Here is an 18,179-nt window from a genome sequence, read left to right as displayed (position 1 = left end):
ATAGCTTAATAAAGTTGATATGACTGCTGTTAGGTTAGGTTTTCTTTGATTTGTTGCTTTCGTTTTATTGCATTCATGGGAATAATATAACGGTCCATAACTTAGTTCAGAGCCACTACGCAAACAGGGCAGCTATAATGATAAGGAGATAAACATGAAGCGTCTAAAAAAGGAGGGATGGGCATCACCCATTTATGCAAATACCCTAATCCTTAAGTTAATTAGGTGGGTATTATTCTTTATTTTCTCATTTTCTGCTTCAAGAATCAGAAATATCGGATTCGAATCTCTAATTACTGAAATTTTTATCAATTTGATGCAAATTATTAGAACGAAGATTATTATCAACTAGTAAATAATACGTTTACAATATTATTTCAATTCATTTAAATAGTTGACCAAATATTTTTCTAGTTTTCTTATAAAAATTCAAGAATTTAAATTTGACATTTCTTCTATTAGAATATATGTCAAATAAATTTTGGCTGAATAACATTTAAATTATGTTTCGATTTAATTATCAGTACTCTCGCATCTTTTTGAAATTAATCTTATTTTCAGATTCATGCGAGATTCGTGTTTACTCCTGTTTGTTAATATTTCTTTTAAAAAAAAAAGATTATCTATTTGATTTAAATATGTTTCACATAAATAACTTTTACCCCTATTTAACGGTTTGGTAAAAAATTAATCCCTTTCGAGCCGATAACCAATCATGTTAAAACTGTTAAAGCTCTTACCAAGAAATTGATTCTATGACTTCATTTTATAATAAACAAAGTAGAGTCTAATGCACTTCAACTATTCGACCAAGCTATCTTTAATAACATTGAAATTATTTTAATAATGTGGGATTACAAATTTAAACCTGGTCTAATTAATAAAATAAATAAACATAGGATGTACACAAAAGAAAAATAAATAGATGGAATGGGCAAAAAGCAAGTGGAAAAGCTAGAAGCTTGTATTGTTTACAGAACATTGCACAGCAAGAAATGATAGAACAATTTTCCTCAGTATCTTCTACTGGGGAAAATAACAAAGTAGTACAGATCACCATTAGGCCATTAATACATGGCATCTTGTAAAGGGAGCAGTGTTGAGACCAGGTTTTGCTGGATCCAAGGACTCTTGAAGCATCAGCTAGAAATCCAAGAATACAGTAAAAATTTGCTCAAAATGACCCAACATCCTGAACACCATCTGGAAGATAACACAGGACTTGGTTGGATTATAGAGAATGGCTATTGATTAATTCCTCCAATCTTCATATGCAGCATCTAGTAAAAAGATTCATTCATTCCTCCTTGATTATCAAGGAAATCTCCAAATGCAAGGAAAGGTTTCTTCTGTTCTTGTTCTTGAACGAGCTCTCTTATTGGTTTCAAGTCAATTAAGTAAAGAAAATTTCTTGTATTTTCCTTTTAATTATGTATTCTGGGAAAAGATTTGATTTTACAGTTGTCTCCTCAGGAACCAAATAATCAATTAATCTTAAAAGGAACTAATATTATTATCGTTATATAACAGAAAATACCTGACATAAAAGATTCAAACACAACCTCATAGATTTAATACAAACAGTCATACCGAGCAAAATTACAGAACAAACGACATTAATTCTTTCTTCACCATCTCTGTTAACATATTTTTGCTATATGTGTAAGTTTAGAGGAAATAATAGCTCAACCGGAAATCTCAATAGCCTTGACATCAGGTTTCTTGATTTCCTCCTTAGGAACAATCACAGTAAGAATTCCATTTTCCATTGAAGCCTTTACCTGATCCATCTTTGCATTCTCCGGCAGCCTGAATCTCCTCATGAACTTCCCACTGCTACGCTCCACACGATGCCAGGTGTCATTCTTGTCTTCTTTCTCCACATTCCTCTCTCCGCTGATTTGAAGAACCCTGTCGTCTTCAATCTCAACCTTCACTTCCTCTTTCTTAAGCCCAGGAAGTTCAGCCTTGAATACATGAGCTTCCGGTGTCTCTTTCCAGTCTATGCGAGTGTTGATAAAAGCAGAATTTTCACGAGAGACGATCGAAGAAGATGAAGGGAAAGAAAAGTCTTTTAATGGATCCCAAACGTCGAAAGAAGAGAAAGGATCGAAAATGCTGCTTCTTGAATTACCGAAGAAACTTGGAATCAGAGCCATTTCCAATTTGTTTATCGCTCAGAAAAGATTTGATAGATCGCTGAGAAAGTAATTGAGAGCTGAACTGCTTCTTATTGTCGATGGTGGGAGCAGGGATGATGGGTTTGATTATTTAAAGGATGAGAAGAACGATTCTGGTAGTTTCTCGGGAAATCTCATTGGGCTTTCGCTAACAAACTGTATCTGGAAAAATCTGGAACCTTCAATGCTTCAGAAGGATTTGGGGGCTTTTTCTCGCATGTTCTCGAACCTATGTTCTTTCTAAATCAATTATCAATTTCTTCTAATATGTTCTTTAGATTGATTAAAAAATTTTCAATTAACCCTTTTAAAGACAATTAACATAAAAATTTTTGCTTTAAAATAAATTATTTAAAATTCAACAATAATATATTTTGCTTTTATATCATAATTAGTTGCAAAATTTTAAAATTTCAATTATCAACTTTGCAGCGAGCGAGCATTCAATTGACTAGGTTAATTTTAAGCAATTTATTAGACCAAACCAAATAAAATTAACTGAAAATCGAATTTTAAATAATCAAAACAGAACAAAAATAGAGAAAATCAGATTAATTATATTATATTATATTATATTATGCTGTATATATTGGTTTTTTATAATAGATAGAAAATATATATAATCAAACAAAAATGCTAATTATCTAATTTCTATAAAAATAAATTCGAAACTAAAGACTACTTTCTCATACACAACAATAATTATTTAACAAAAGAGTGAGGTGAACCAAATTCCAATCAAATAGATTTAACTATTTATTATAAGTTAGCACTGTTATTGCAAATTATTTTAGGATCTTAATTTTAAAAGGACAGCACTTTTCCTTTTGGGTTTATTAGGATTGCTTGAACTAAAATCGATTACACCGAATAGATTTTGATTACTAACCGAACCTCATCAATCACATTGAAAAATTGAATAAAAATAACAAAGTAACCGCAAAAATCGATTGAACCGATAAATTGAATCAAATACTTACTCTTTACCGCTTTCAGTCTCATATTGATATACACTTTTTATTTCACAATAATTAAAAAAAGAAGTTATTTTTGTTAGAAATGACAATTTATATATATATATATATATATATTTCTATTATACCCTACTTTAATATGAGATATACACGTTAATCTGTTATTTTACTTTGTAATCAACCAAGATTAATTACTTTATTATCTAAGTTACTTATCTAATGGAGTATTACATACCTCAGTTCCATATTAATTGTCACATTTATTAAATTTATCTAAATTAGAAAAATTATTGAGCAAAATGTTTATATTACCCTTCATTTAATATTAATTCTCTAAAAAATCATTAAATTAAAGTACTTCCTCCATCCGAGAAAGATAATTCATCTTTCCTTTTTGGTTTGCCCCAAAATATAGTTCACTTTTCTTTTTTTACATTATAGTTAATCCTTAAATTGTCTACTATACCCTTATTAAATTACCTTATTTTCAATAACACTCATTAATTCTTAGTTATTATTTCAATACTCATGTTTTATTTAAGATGGACATAATAGTAAAGTTATATGAATAAAATTGTCCTTTAACTATATTTCTTAATATATGTGAAAATAGAAAGTGGACTATCTTTTTGAGACGGAGGTAATAATAATTATTGGTCATATACAAGATGTAAACACCGAAAAAAAAATATTTGTTACTCTTGAAACCACAAATGTGATATGTACTTTAAAAAAAACTATTTTCTCAAATGTAATAAATATTATAGAACGGAGGTAGTAGTTACTATGAATAATTATTGGTCATATTAACTAGCTTATTAAAATTGTAATAATTTGGGACAAATGAAAAAGAAAAATGTTCTATCAATTTGGGATGGAGGGAGTAATTGTTTTTCCTAAAATGATTTCCCCTCTTATGAATAACCATGAACTAACGTTGTTTTATTATTTTATGTAAATTTTAATAAAGGTTTGAAGCTTATTCTAGAGTGTTTTCCCTTCATTTGAAACTCACTTGTTGCTAAAGGGAAGAACCATGAAGCATAAACCAGCTCACAAGGTGTTCTCAAGTAGCTACCTAAGGTCCCTGTAACTTTCTCTTTGAGAAAAGATGCAAAACGATCAAATCGACAATTGTTTCAGGTAGCAGCGGGATGAGTCATCCTTTTCACACCTCGAGGATTATTTTGTTCTTTGTTCGGGGCTACTAATCAAATTGAGCATTGTTTCAGGACTTGGTTGGATTAAAGAGAATGGCTACTGATTAATCCCTCCAATCTTCATATGCAACATCTAGGAAAAATATTCATTCTTTCCTCATTGATTATCAAGACAATCTCAGAATGGAAGGAAAGTTTTCTTCTGTTCTTGTTGTTTGAACAAGCTCTCTTTTTGGTTTCAAGTCAATTAAGTAAAGAAAGACTATATGGTCACCCTATAAGGCTTTGAAAAAAATAATGCTCTTCAGAAGACTGTTTCACAATCTAATATATTTTCAAAACTATTTATTAATTTAATATTTGTACTAATATGGAAAGAGAGTGTTGCACTAAAATCACCAATTGAGTTGGTGGTTTCAGTGCAATAGAAAAAATAACTCGTACTGACAAACAGTTAACAAAAAATAATTATATGAATAAATAATAATTTTTATTTTATATTGAGACCACCAATTTAATTGGTGGTTTCAACAGAAAATGAAAATTTTAAGTTGTCAATTTGCATTTTCAATAAAACACACAATTCATTTGTAGTTTTAATGCAATTATGAAATGTGACCACTAGCCAGTAAAAAGTACATGAAAAAATAGTGTTTTGTTAAAAGTCTACAAATTAGTTAGTGGTTTCAATAAAAAAGTTTATTCACTCAAAATAATTTTTCACCAAAACACACATATAATCTAGTGATTTTAGTTAACAATTATTTCAAGTTAACTAATATCAACTTAAGTTTCCTTACACATTTAAAAATTACGAAGAGTAATGAGGTGTTTTGTGTTGAACTTGTATGAGGTTAAAAATGTCATAATAACTAATCCATGAAAAATTAATCATATTAATGTCTACCCACATGTCCTCATGTACCACATCTTGAAGGCCTCTTATTACGATGTGGATTTCGGCGTACTGTATCTTCTCTAACACCTTGATATTCTTATCCATGCTCAATATTTATATCAACCTCATGCGAGGTGCTTGAACCACATTTGCTAATGGTCGTTGTGGAGAAAATGTCATATGAGTCTGTTGCTCAAGTACCATCATCATCTCAAAGAAATCATTTAATAAGTGTCTAGCATGAGATGTAGATCCATCATGTGTGCCGAAAGACACCATATAAGTATTGAAAGCATGTATTGTATATTGAAATGGCGTTCCCTTGCCTGTTTCAGAGAAAGAAGTATGGATTTGCTTGGTTGCTATCACTGGAGTGTAATGAATGTTTAACGCCATTTCTAATATTGTAGATAGTACATTCCACTCAGGTTATGGTGTGGAAGATGGTGTGCTGGGCATAATAATGCGATAACCTTCATACTAGTTATATGTCATAGAGGAAGGGACTTAAGGTATATCATCTACTGGCGAGCCTTCAACTAGAATACGTCTACATGCCATTTCACATCTCTTTCGCCTCTGTAGTTCTTTTGATGTTTGAACACGAGGGAACTCTATAGATAGAAGGGCAGGTTAAAGCATACGATGAATTTCGTTACGAATTTCTTCATTAATTGTACCAAATAGGTAAATAATCTTTGGCGGAATGATGGATTTCTACATGTTGGTGATGTTGAACTGTTATATATATATATATATATATATTGGAGCCCATCTGCCGATATTAAAAAAATATTATATATATATATATATATTGGAGCCCATCTGCCGATATTAAAAAAATATTATGGAAATAAGAGTAAAATTTCTTAATCAGTTAGATTAAGAAATTATATGATAAGATAAAAAGATATCGAATAATTACAATAGCTCCAACTTCTACGCCTCGAAATGAAATTCAATGTCTAGTTTATTGCATATATTAAATGTATTACACCAAAACCACCAGATTATATGTGTGTGAAAAAATATTTTGAGTAAATGAATATTTTTCTATTGAAACCAGTAATTAATATGGTGAACTATTAACAAAACACTATTTTTCTCATGTACTTTTTGCTGATTAGTGATCACATCCCATAGTTGCACTAAAACCACCAAATGAATTATATGTTTTAGTAAAAAAGCAAATTGACAACTTAAAATTTTCATTTGTTAAGTTTCATTTTGTATTGAAACCATCAATTAGATTTGTAATTTCAATACAAAATAAAAATTATTATTTATTCATATAACATTTTTGCTGATTGCTTACCTATACGAATTACTTTTTTTATTGCACTAAAATCACTAATTCAATTAATGATTTTAATGTAATACACTCTCTTTATGTCAGAATAAATATTAAATTAATAAATAGTTTTAAAATAACATTAAATTAAGAAATAATTTTACACATTATTTCTGTCGATACCCCACCCTATAATCCTCTTTTTAAACAAATGATTTGCATGGATCTTGGGACCCAACCTAGAACCTATAAATTTCTTGTATTTTCATTTTAATTATTTATCCCCTTAAATCTAAATTTCAGATTTTTAATTTACGTAGTGCAGAGGCCAAAAAAATGAAATAAGAAATTTTCCGGGAAAAGAATTGATTTCAAAAAGAGAATTGTCTCGTCGACAAACCGAATAATCAATTAATTATAAAAGCAATATTATTATCGTTACATAACAGAAAATACCGTACATTAAAGATTCAGACACTACCTCATAACATTAATACAAACAGTCACACCCAGCAAAATAACAGAACAAACATCATTAATTCTTTTTTCATCGTCTCTAGTTTTGCTATATATGTAAGTTTACAGGAAATAATAGCTCAACCAGAAATCTGGATAGCCTTGACATCAGGTTTCTTGATTTCCTCCTTTGGAACTGTCACAGTAAGAACTCCATTTTCCATTGAAGCCTTTACTTGATCCATCTTTGCATTCTCCGGCAGCCTGAATCTCCTCATGAACTTCCCACTGCTACGCTCCACCCGATGCCAAGTATCATTCTTTTCTTCTTTCTCCACATTCCTCTGTCCGCTGATTTGGAGAACTCTGTCATCTTCAACCTCTACCTTCACTTCCTCTTTCTTGAGCCCAGGAAGATCAGCCTTGAAGACATGAGCTTCTGGTGTCTCTTTCCAGTCTATGCGAGTGTTCACAAAAGCAGAATTTTCACGAGAGACGATTGAAGAAGATGAAGGAAAAGGAAAGTCTTTGAATGGATCCCAAACGTCGAAAGCAGAGAAAGGATCGAAAATGCTGCTTCGTGAGTTACCGAAGAAACTTGGAATCAGAGCCATTTCTGTTTTGTTTATTTCTTGGACAAGATCAGATAGATAGCTGAGAAAGTAAATTGAGAACTGAACTTCTTATCGTTGATGATCGGACTAGGGGTAATGGGTTTGATTATTTATAGGCAGTAGAAGAGCGATTCTGGTAGTTTCTCGGGAAATCTAATTGGGCTTTCGTTAACAAACCATATCTGAAAAGTTCTGGAACCTTCAATGCTTGGAAAGTTGGATAAATCTGGATTTGGGCCTTTCTCGTACATTCTCGAACTTTTGTTCTCAGTTTCCAAACGGGCTCAGTCGATGTCGTTTTTTAAGATCCAGCCATGTCAGCCAATTGAGGTCGAGCAGGAGTACTATGTATTGGAAGAAATTTGCCGGAGGGAGTTCATAGCCTTATTTATGAAAATCAATGAAAGCTAAAGATTTTTTAAATAATGTGTCGGTTTAATTTTTTTTTTTTTAAATATATAGTTAGAAATATTCTGTTTTAATAAAATCATTAGCTTTATTAATTTGGTGGACTATAAATTCAATCTAAATAATTTTTTTTTCCGTTTATCTATGAAATAGGTTGCCATGGGATATGATACAACTATTTTTAGAAAAAAAAAAAAAATAAGACACAGCACACATAGCCTTAAAAAAATATGTAACTTATTAAAAAAATTTAAATAAATAAATAATTATCTATAATAAGTTATAAATATCTTTAAAAAAAACCAACTATAATATGAGAATATTAAACCTTTTAAATGTTGGTGCAACTAATTCAAAATCAAGAAAATACAACTTTAGCATTTTAAAGCATTTTGTTATTTGAAAGTAAAAAATATAGAGATACTGATCTCTTTTTAGTAAATGAAAGAAATTTGAAAATTATTAAACGAAACTTGTTGAATAACTATAGAGCCGGGCAGTACTGTAAGCAGCCATTAAGTAGAGCGTGTTTATAGCTCATAGCATAAATCAATTGCTTTGTCACTTAATCCAATCCCTCGAAACAAGTTAAAGTTTTTTAATGAAATTTACGTGGAAAAACCTATAAAGAGACTAAAAATACTTCCTTCCAAGTATTAAAAATATTCCATATCCAGAATTCAAACTCAAAATTTTTAATTGAAGGAGAATTAATTCATGTCATCTCATCTTATCTTTCAGAATATAATTTACAAATATTCTTATTGTCTTATATATATATTTTTTGAAATACATTTTTGAAGTATAATATAATTTTCAAAATCAAATGGCAGCAGCCAGAAAAATGATAAAAGAATGTATGATTAGTAATATTAGATATTTTGGAGTTGGATTCAAGATTTGTGGACATGAAAATCTGCAAATATCTACACGATAAATGTTTTATTAGCATTTTATATATCAAATGGCGCCTGACCTTCGGAACGCTTAAATTTTTTTTAATAATTTTTTATTATTTATATTTAATTTTTTATACTCGCAATCCCCTTAATTAACTTTTATTATCATTTTTAAATTTTTATCCACTTGTGTATGAATATTATTATTATATAAAAAAAAAAGGTTATAATGCTCACTTGAAATGATCTTACACAAAATTCAACCATATATAATAATACAAAGTAAAAAACACGTCGATACATAATTTTAGCCCTCAGGATTAAAATAATATTGTGACATTCTCAAATTTATTTTTATAAATAAATTCACATTTTTCCATATTAATAACCATAATTTTTATTATTTTTGATTTCTATAAAACATTAAATATGTGATTAAGCAATTTAAAATACTAACTTTTTTTTTTTTGACTATCAAATAAATATTTAATTAAACTAATTTTATTAATCAAATTTTGTCAATAAGTTAATATATAATGTAAAATTATTTGCTTAGCTACTTAAAATATATAGCAGTGTAAAATTATTTTTAAAATGATTTAATTAGCCAGTGAAATTTTACGTATGACATAATGACATAAACCTTAGTCTTAAATTTGTGAAATTCAGCTGTTAGAAATTTAGAAAATTTGAAAATAGATTTTACAACTCAAGACTCCATATTTGTTCATTAGTTTATTACATCAAACAACTTCTGAATCTCTCCTAGTACATTCATTTTAATGATCAAATTTGTAAAACTCAGCCAGAAATCTCAATAGCCTTCACATCACGTTTCTTGATTTCCTCCTTAGGAACAGTCACAGTAAGAACTCCATTTTCCATTGAAGCCTTCACTTCATCCATATTTGCATTCTCCGGCAGCCTGAACCTCCTCAAGAACTTGCCACTGCTACGCTCTATCCGATGCCAAGTATCGTTCTTGTCTTCTTTCTCCACATTCCTCTCTCCGCTGATTTGGAGAACTCTGTCATCTTCAACCTCTACCTTCACTTCGTCTTTCTTGAGCCCAGGAAGATCAGCCTTGAAGACATGAGCTTCCGGTGTCTCTTTCCAGTCTATGCGAGTGTTCACAAAAGCAGAATTTTCACGAGAGACGATTGAAGAAGATGAAGGAAAAGGAAAATCTTTGAATGGATCCCAAACGTCAAAAGCAGAGAAAGGATCGAAAATGCTGCTTCGCGAGTTACCGAAGAAACTTGGAATCAGAGCCATTTCTAATTTGTATATCACTTAAGAAGATTTGATTGATGTGTTTGCTGTCGATTGTGGAATGGTGAGAATGGAAGGGATATTTATCGGAAGCAGAAGAAGGATTCTAGTAGTTTCTCTGGAAATCTAATTGGGCTTTCGTCGAGAAACTGTATCTAGACAAGTCTCGAACCTTCAATGAAGGGATTTGGGCTTTTCTCGCATGTTCTGGTACCTGTTTTCTTGGTATTCATATGGGTCCAGTCTTACACTATGTTTGGGAAAGTGAGGAAAGAAAATAAAGGAGGAACGAAAATAAGAATTGATTTTACTAATCATTTTTCTTTTTTATTTTCCACCTTATGTTTAGAAAAGGGAGGGAAATAGATGGGAAGAAAGAAAATAAAAATATTTTCCTTTGTTTGGAAAAAAAATAATATTATTGTAACTTTACATTTTTTATCCTTTATACATCTATAATTAAGTTATAATTGGTTAATTATTTAATTAATATAATGAATTAACCATTAATAAGTGAAACCATTGCAACTGTGCATGCATCATATTTTACATCTAAAAAAATGAAAGAAAGTAACATAAAAACATAAAGATAGACAAAATTAGTTAATGTTTAAAAAGAGCCTCGAGTCAATAAAAACTGAGCAGATTAACTCAATGACAAGCTTCATTAGAGGCTCCATTGTAAAATTAAGACCTAAGCATTAATGAAGAAGCGATGGGAACGATGGAATCTATAATATTTTATTGATTTATTGAAAAAAAAAATCATAATAATTTTTTGCTTTTGACGGGATAGCAAAAGGTACCAAAGACTAATTTAGTCTGAGAGATCATATCCGGACTATTTTTACAAATGAAATAAATATTAAAAGAATCAATATTCGCATGCGAAGTTTTTTTTCTACTCTAAAGTATAATTTGTCTATTAGAATTATGATACCATAATTCTGATATCGGATTGCTCAAATTTAGGAATCCATCATCATCTCAAAAAATATTTGTTACTCTTGAAACCACAAATGTGATATGTACTTTAAAAAAAACTATTTTCTCAAATGTAATAAATATTATAGAACGGAGGTAGTAGTTACTATGAATAATTATTGGTCATATTAACTAGCTTATTAAAATTGTAATAATTTGGGACAAATGAAAAAGAAAAATGTTCTATCAATTTGGGATGGAGGGAGTAATTGTTTTTCCTAAAATGATTTCCCCTCTTATGAATAACCATGAACTAACGTTGTTTTATTATTTTACGTAAATTTTAATAAAGGTTTGAAGCTTATTCTAGAGTGTTTTCCCTTCATTTGAAACTCACTTGTTGCTAAAGAGAAGAACCATGAAGCATAAACCAGCTCATAAGGTGTTCTCAAGTAGCTACCTAAGGTCCCTGTAATTTTCTCTTTGAGAAAAGATGCAAAACGATCAAATCGACAATTGTTTCAGGTAGCAGCGGGATGAGTCATCCTTTTCACACCTCGAGCATTATTTTGTTCTTTGTTTGGGGCTACTAATCAAATTGAGCATTGTTTCAGGACTTGGTTGGATTAAAGAGAATGGCTACTGATTAATCCCTCCAATCTTCATATGCAACATCTAGGAAAAATATTCATTCATTCCTCCTTGATTATCAAGACAATCTCAGAATGGAAGGAAAGTTTTCTTCTGTTCTTGTTGTTTGAACAAGCTCTCTTATTGGTTTCAAGTCAATTAAGTAAAGAAAGACTATATGGTCACCCTATAAGGCTTTTAAAAAAATAATGCTCTTCAGAAAACTATTTCACAATCTAATGTCATTTCAAAATTATTTATCAATCTAGTGTTTGTTTTGGCATGGAAAGAGAGTGTTGCACTAAAATCACCAATTGAGTTGGTGGTTTCAGTGTAATATAAAAAATAACTCGTACTGAGAAGAAGTCAACAAAAACCACCAATCCAATTGGTGGTTTTAATATAAAATGAAAATTTTAAGTTGTCAATTCACCTTTTCACTAAAATACACAATTCGTTTAGTGGTTTTAGTGCAACTATGAGATGTGACCACTAGTCAGTAAAAAGTACACGAAAAAATAGTATTTTGTTAAGAGTCCACAGATTAATTAGTGGTTTCAATAAAAAAATATTTATTCACTCAAAATATTTTTTCACCAAAACACATATATAATCTGGTGGTTTTAGTTAATAATTATTTCAAGTTAACTAATAACAACATGAGCTTCCTTACACAGTTAAAAATTACCGAGAGTAATAAAGTGCTTCGAGTTGAACTTATATGATGTTAAAAATGTCTTAATAACTAATACATGAAAAATTAATTATATTAATGTCTACCCACATATTCTCCTATACTACACCTTGAAGGCCTCCTATTACGATGTGGATTTCGACGTACTGTATCTTCTCTAACACCTTGATATTCTTCTTCATGCTCAATATTTATATCAACACTCATACGAGGAGCTTGAACCACATTTACAAATGGTTGTTGTGGAGAAAATGTCATATGAGTCTGTTGCTCGGGTACTATCATCTCAAAGAAATCATTAAATGAATGTCTAGTATGAGATGTAGATCCATCACGTGTGCCGAAAGACACCGTAGAAGTATTGAAAGCAGGTATTATATATTGAAATGGCATTCTCTCGCCTATTTCGGAGAAAGCAGTATGGATTTGCTGGTTTACCATCATCGAAGTGTAATGAATGTTTAATGACATTTCTAATGTTGAAGATGGTACAATCCACTCAGGTTATGGTGCAGAAGATGATGTGTTGTGCATATTAGCGCGATAACCTTCATACTAGTTATATGTCATACAGGGAGAGACTTGAGGTATATCGTCTACTGGCGAGGCTTCAACTGGCATACGTCTATATGTCATTTCACGTCTCATTCACCTCTGTAGTTCTTTTGGTGTTTGAACACGAGGAAACTCTATAGATAGAAAGGCATGTTGAAGCATACAATGAGTTTCGTTACGAATTTCTTCATTCATTATACCGATAGGCTAAATAATCTTCGATGGAATGATGGATTTACATGTTAGAAATATTGAATTGTGATATATATATTGAAGCTCATCTGTCTGTATTAAAAATATTATGAAAATGAGAGCAAGATTTATCATTCAGTTAGATTAAGAAATTATGAGATAAGATAAAAGGATATTGAATAATTACCACAACTCCAACTTATGCATGTTGAAATGAAATCCAACGTTTTAATTCGTTGCAAATATCAAATATATTGCACCAAAATCACCAGATTATATGTGTGTTTTAGTGACAAAATATTTTGAGTGAATAAATATTTTTTTATTAAAACCAATAATTAATCTAGTGGACTCTTAACAAAACACTATTTTTTTCATGTACTTTTTGCTGACCAGTAATCACATTTCATAGTTGCACTAAAACCATCAAACGAATTGTGTGTTTTAATAAAAATGCAAATTGAGAGCTTAAAATTTTCATTTTGTATTCAAACCACCAATTGAATTTTTGTGGTCTCAATAAAAAATAAAAATTATTACTTGTTCCTATAACTACTTTTAACTGACGGTTTATCAATACGAATTACCTTTTTGTCGTACTGAAATCATCGATTCAATTACTGATTTTAGTGCAACACTCTATTTTTATATTAAGAATAAATATTAAATTAATAAATAATTTTAAAATAGCATTAAAATGAAAAATGATTTTATGTAAAGCATTATTTTTATCAGAAGCACCAACCTATAATCGTATTTTTAAACAAATGATTTGCATGGACGTTGGGATCCAACCTAAGACCTATAATTTTCTTGTATTTTCCTTTTAATTATTTATCCCCCTAATCTAAATTTCTGATTTTTACTTTGACTTGTGCGGAGGCAACAAAAATGAAATAATGAAATAAGAAATTTTCCGGGAAAAGAATTGATTTCAAAAAGAGAAAATTGTCTCCTCGACAAACCAAATAATCAATTAATTATAAAAGCAATATTACTGTCGTTATATAACAGAAAATACCGTACATCAAAGATTCAGACACTACCTCATAGCATTAATACAAACAGTCACACCCAGCAAAATAACAGAAGAAACACCATTAATTCTTTCTTCATCATCTCTAGCTTTGCTATATATGTAAGTTTACAGGAAATAATAGCTCAACCAGAAATCTGGATAGCCTTGACATCAGGTTTCTTGATTTCCTCCTTTGGAACTGTCACAGTAAGAACTCCATTTTCCATTGAAGCCTTTACTTGATCCATCTTTGCATTCTCCGGCAGCCTGAATCTCCTCATGAACTTCCCACTGCTACGCTCCACCCGATGCCAAGTATCATTCTTTTCTTCTTTCTCCACATTCCTCTCTCCGCTGATTTGGAGAATTCTGTCATCTTCAATCTCCACCTTCACTTCCTCTTTCTTGAGCCCAGGAAGATCAGCCTTGAATACATGAGCTTCTGGTGTCTCTTTCCAGTCTATGCGAGTGTTGATAAAAGCAGAATTCTCACGAGAGACGATTGAAGAAGATGAAGGGAAAGGAAAATCTTTGAATGGATCCCAAACGTCAAAAGCAGAGAAAGGATCGAAAATGCTGCTTCGTGAGTTACCGAAGAAACTTGGAATCAAAGCCATTTCTGTTTTGTTTATTTCTTGGACAAGATCTGATAGACAGCTGAGAAAGTAAATTGAGAACTGAACTTCTTCTTATCGTCCATGATCGGACTAGGGGTAATGGGTTTGATTATTTATAGGCAGTAGAAGAGCGATTCTGGTAGTTTCTCGGGAAATCTAATTGGGCTTTCGTTAACAAACCATATCTGAAAAGTTCTGGAACCTTCAATGCTTGGAAAGTTCGATAAATCTGGATTTGGGCCTTTCTCGCACATTCTCGAACTTTTGTTCTCAGTTTCCATACGGGCTCAGTCGATGTCGTTTTTCAAGATCCAGCCACGTCAGCCAATTGAGGTCGAGCAGGAGTACTATGTATTGGAAGAAATTTGCCAAACAAAGTTCATAGCCTTATTTATGAAAATCAATAAAGCTAAAGATTTTTTAAATAATGTTTTGACTTAATTTTTTTTTCTTTTCAGGTTTGTAGTTAGAAATATTCCCTTTTAATAAGAATTCTTAACTTTATTCATTTGGTCTATAAGTGAGACTATAAATTCAGTTTAAATAATTTTTTTTTTTTCGTTTATTTATGAAATAAATTGCCACGGAATAGGATAGACTATTTTCAGAAATTAAAAAAAAAAAGACACAGCACACCTAGCACGCATAGCCTTAAAAAAATATGTAACTTATTAAAAAGATTTAAATAAATAAATAATCATATATAATAACTTATAAATATCTTTAAAAAAAAACCAACTATAATATGAGATATTAAATCTTTTAAAATGTTCGTGCAACAAATTCAAAATCAAGAAAATACAACTTTAGCATTTTAAAGCATTTTGTTATTTGAAAGTATAGTAGATGGAAGAAATTTGAAAGTTATTAAATCAAACTTATCAAATGACTATAGAGTCGGATAATGCTATAAGTAGCCATTAAGTAGAGCGTGTTTACAGCTAATAGCATAGATCAATTACTCTATCAACTTGATTGAATCTCTTAAAACAAGCTAAAGTTTTTTAATGAAATTTGTGCGGAGAAAGCTCACGAATGGACTAAAAAGAAATTTCATATTTAGAGTTTAAATTCGAAACATTTGATTAAATGAGTATAAAACATTAAAGTCAATATCAATAGATCAACTATTACAGAAAAAAGTTTATTTTCTACTTTCCCACCATTTATTGGGACTTTCATTCAAAGCTTATAAAACTTTTCTTTTCGACCTTCGAATGAATCTCTACCACCCCATCTTATCCCTCGAGATATAATTTATAAATATTCTTATTGTCTTATAAAACCTTTTTTTAGCTAATTCTCTATATTTATAATGAAATATAGAAAATGAGCTCAATTTTTTAAGATAAGAATTTTTTTTTTTTTTTTTTTGAAATACATTTTTGAAGTATAATATAATTTTCAAAATCAAATGGCAGCAGACAGAAAATTGATAAAAGAATGTATGATTAGTGATATTTGATATTGAGAGTTGGATTCAAGATTTGTTGACATGAAAATCTGAAAATATCTACACGACAAATGTTTTATTAGCATTTTATATATCAAATGGCGTCTGACCTTCAGAACACTTAAATTTTTTTTTTTTAATAATTTTTTATTATTCATATTTAATTTGTTATACTTGCAATCCCCCTTAACTAACTTTTATTATCATTTTTACATTTTTATTCACTTGTATATGAATATTATTATTATATATAAAAAAATTTATGATGCTCACTTTAGAAATGATTTTATACAAAATTCAAGTTTCTAAATGCATTGGCACATAATTTATCCCTTTAAATTTGATAAAAAAAAATCGTGTGACACTTTAAACATATTGTAACATTTTTATATTCATTTTTATAATAAATTCAAACCTCTTTATATTAATAATGATAATTTTTAATCATTTTTTATACATAAAATATTGGATATGCGATTAATAAAAATTTAAAATACTAATGTTCTTTTATTTATTTAATTATCAAATAAATGTTTGATGAAACCGATTTTATTAATCAAATTTTGTAAATAAGTTAATATATAATATAAAATTATTTGCTTAGCTACTTAAAATATATAGCAATATAAAATTATTTTTTAAATGATTTAATTAGCCAGTGAATTTTTACGTATGACATAATGACATAAACCTTAGTGTTAAATTTGTGAAATTCAGCTGTTAGAAATTTAAAAAAATTGAAAGTAGATTTTACAACTCAAGACTCCATCTCTGTTCATTAATTTATTACATCAAACAACTTCTGAATCTCTCCAAGCACATTCATTTTAATGCTCAAATTTGTAAAACTCAGCCAGAAATCTCAATAGCCTTCACATCAGGTTTCTTGATTTCCTCCTTAGGAACAGTTACAGTAAGAACTCCATTTTCCATTGAAGCCTTCACTTGATCCATCTTTGCATTCTCCGGCAGCCTGAACCTCCTCAAGAACTTGCCACTGCTACGCTCTACCCGACGCCAAGTATCGTTCTTGTCTTCTTTCTCCACATTCCTCTCTCCGCTGATTTGGAGAACTCTGTCATCTTCAACCTCTACCTTCACTTCCTCTTTCTTGAGCCCAGGAAGATCAGCCTTGAAGATATGAGCTTCTGGTGTCTCTTTCCAGTCTATGCGAGTGTTAACAAAAGCAGAATTTTCACGAGAGACGATTGAAGAAGATGAAGGGAAAGGAAAGTCTTTAAATGGATCCCAAACGTCGAAAGCAGAGAAAGGATCGAAAATGCTGCTTCGTGAGTTACCGAAGAAACTTGGAATCAGAGCCATTTCTAATTTGTATATCGCTTAAGAAGATTTGATTGATGCGTTTTTGCTGTCTATGGAGGAATGGTGAGAATGGAAGGGATATTTATAGGAAGCAGAAGCAGGATTCTAGTAGTTGCTCGGGAAATCTAATTGGGCTTTCGTCAAGAAACTGTATCTAGACAAGTCTCGAACCTTCAGTGAAGGGATATGGGCTTTTTCACGCATGTTCTGGAACCTGTTTTATCCATATGGGTCCAGTCTTACACTATGAAAGAAAATAAAGGAGGAACGAAAATGAGAATTGATTTTACTATTCATTTTTCTTCTTTATTTTCCGCCCTATATTTAGAAAAGGGAGGAAAATAAATGGGCAGAAAGAAAATAAATCTATTTTCCTTTGTTTGGAAAGAAAATAATATTATTATAACTTTACATTTTTATCCTTTATACATCTATAATTAAGTTATAATTGGTTAATTATTTAATTAATATAATGAATTAACCATTTATAAGTGAAACCATTGCAAGGTGTGCCTGCATCATATTTTACATCTAAAAAAATGGAAGAAAATAACATAAAAACATAAAGTTAGACAAAATTAGTTAATGTTTAATTCCTTTAATTACTAGTATTCAAGCTTG

At 30.2% G+C, this 18,179-nt stretch overlaps 5 protein-coding genes across 5 annotated transcripts; all 5 read right to left on the bottom strand.

The window, feature by feature from the left end:
• Positions 1 to 1,488: 1,488 nt before the first annotated feature.
• On the bottom strand, positions 1,489 to 2,295 carry LOC149495965 (17.3 kDa class I heat shock protein-like). The gene has a single exon (XM_089722064.1). The coding sequence runs from the start codon at positions 2,157 to 2,159 to the stop codon at positions 1,686 to 1,688; it is 474 nt and encodes a 157-aa protein (XP_089578190.1). The 5' UTR covers positions 2,160 to 2,295; the 3' UTR covers positions 1,489 to 1,685.
• Positions 2,296 to 6,894: 4,599 nt separating this feature from the next.
• On the bottom strand, positions 6,895 to 7,669 carry LOC149495964 (17.3 kDa class I heat shock protein-like). The gene has a single exon (XM_089722035.1). It carries the CDS (start codon positions 7,571 to 7,573, stop codon positions 7,100 to 7,102), a length of 474 nt encoding a protein of 157 aa, XP_089578161.1. The 5' UTR covers positions 7,574 to 7,669; the 3' UTR covers positions 6,895 to 7,099.
• A 1,866-nt stretch (positions 7,670 to 9,535) lies between these two features.
• LOC149495963 (17.3 kDa class I heat shock protein-like) lies at positions 9,536 to 10,219 on the bottom strand. The gene has a single exon (XM_089722082.1). It carries the CDS (start codon positions 10,153 to 10,155, stop codon positions 9,682 to 9,684), a length of 474 nt encoding a protein of 157 aa, XP_089578208.1. The 5' UTR covers positions 10,156 to 10,219; the 3' UTR covers positions 9,536 to 9,681.
• Positions 10,220 to 14,123: 3,904 nt separating this feature from the next.
• LOC149495962 (17.3 kDa class I heat shock protein-like) lies at positions 14,124 to 14,879 on the bottom strand. Its single transcript, XM_089722048.1, has one exon. The coding sequence runs from the start codon at positions 14,780 to 14,782 to the stop codon at positions 14,309 to 14,311; it is 474 nt and encodes a 157-aa protein (XP_089578174.1). The 5' UTR covers positions 14,783 to 14,879; the 3' UTR covers positions 14,124 to 14,308.
• A 2,059-nt stretch (positions 14,880 to 16,938) lies between these two features.
• Positions 16,939 to 17,628, bottom strand: LOC149495961 (17.3 kDa class I heat shock protein-like). The gene has a single exon (XM_089722093.1). It carries the CDS (start codon positions 17,556 to 17,558, stop codon positions 17,085 to 17,087), a length of 474 nt encoding a protein of 157 aa, XP_089578219.1. The 5' UTR covers positions 17,559 to 17,628; the 3' UTR covers positions 16,939 to 17,084.
• Positions 17,629 to 18,179: the final 551 nt, after the last annotated feature.

Source organism: Jatropha curcas, chromosome 5 (assembly GCF_041381405.1).
Source record: "Jatropha curcas cultivar XTBG-Jc1 chromosome 5, XTBG_Jcur_1.0, whole genome shotgun sequence".
NCBI classification, from domain to species: Eukaryota; Viridiplantae; Streptophyta; class Magnoliopsida; order Malpighiales; family Euphorbiaceae; genus Jatropha; species Jatropha curcas.
The sequence above is the reverse complement of the archived record's forward strand: the minus strand, read 5'-3'. Positions and strand labels throughout refer to the sequence as shown.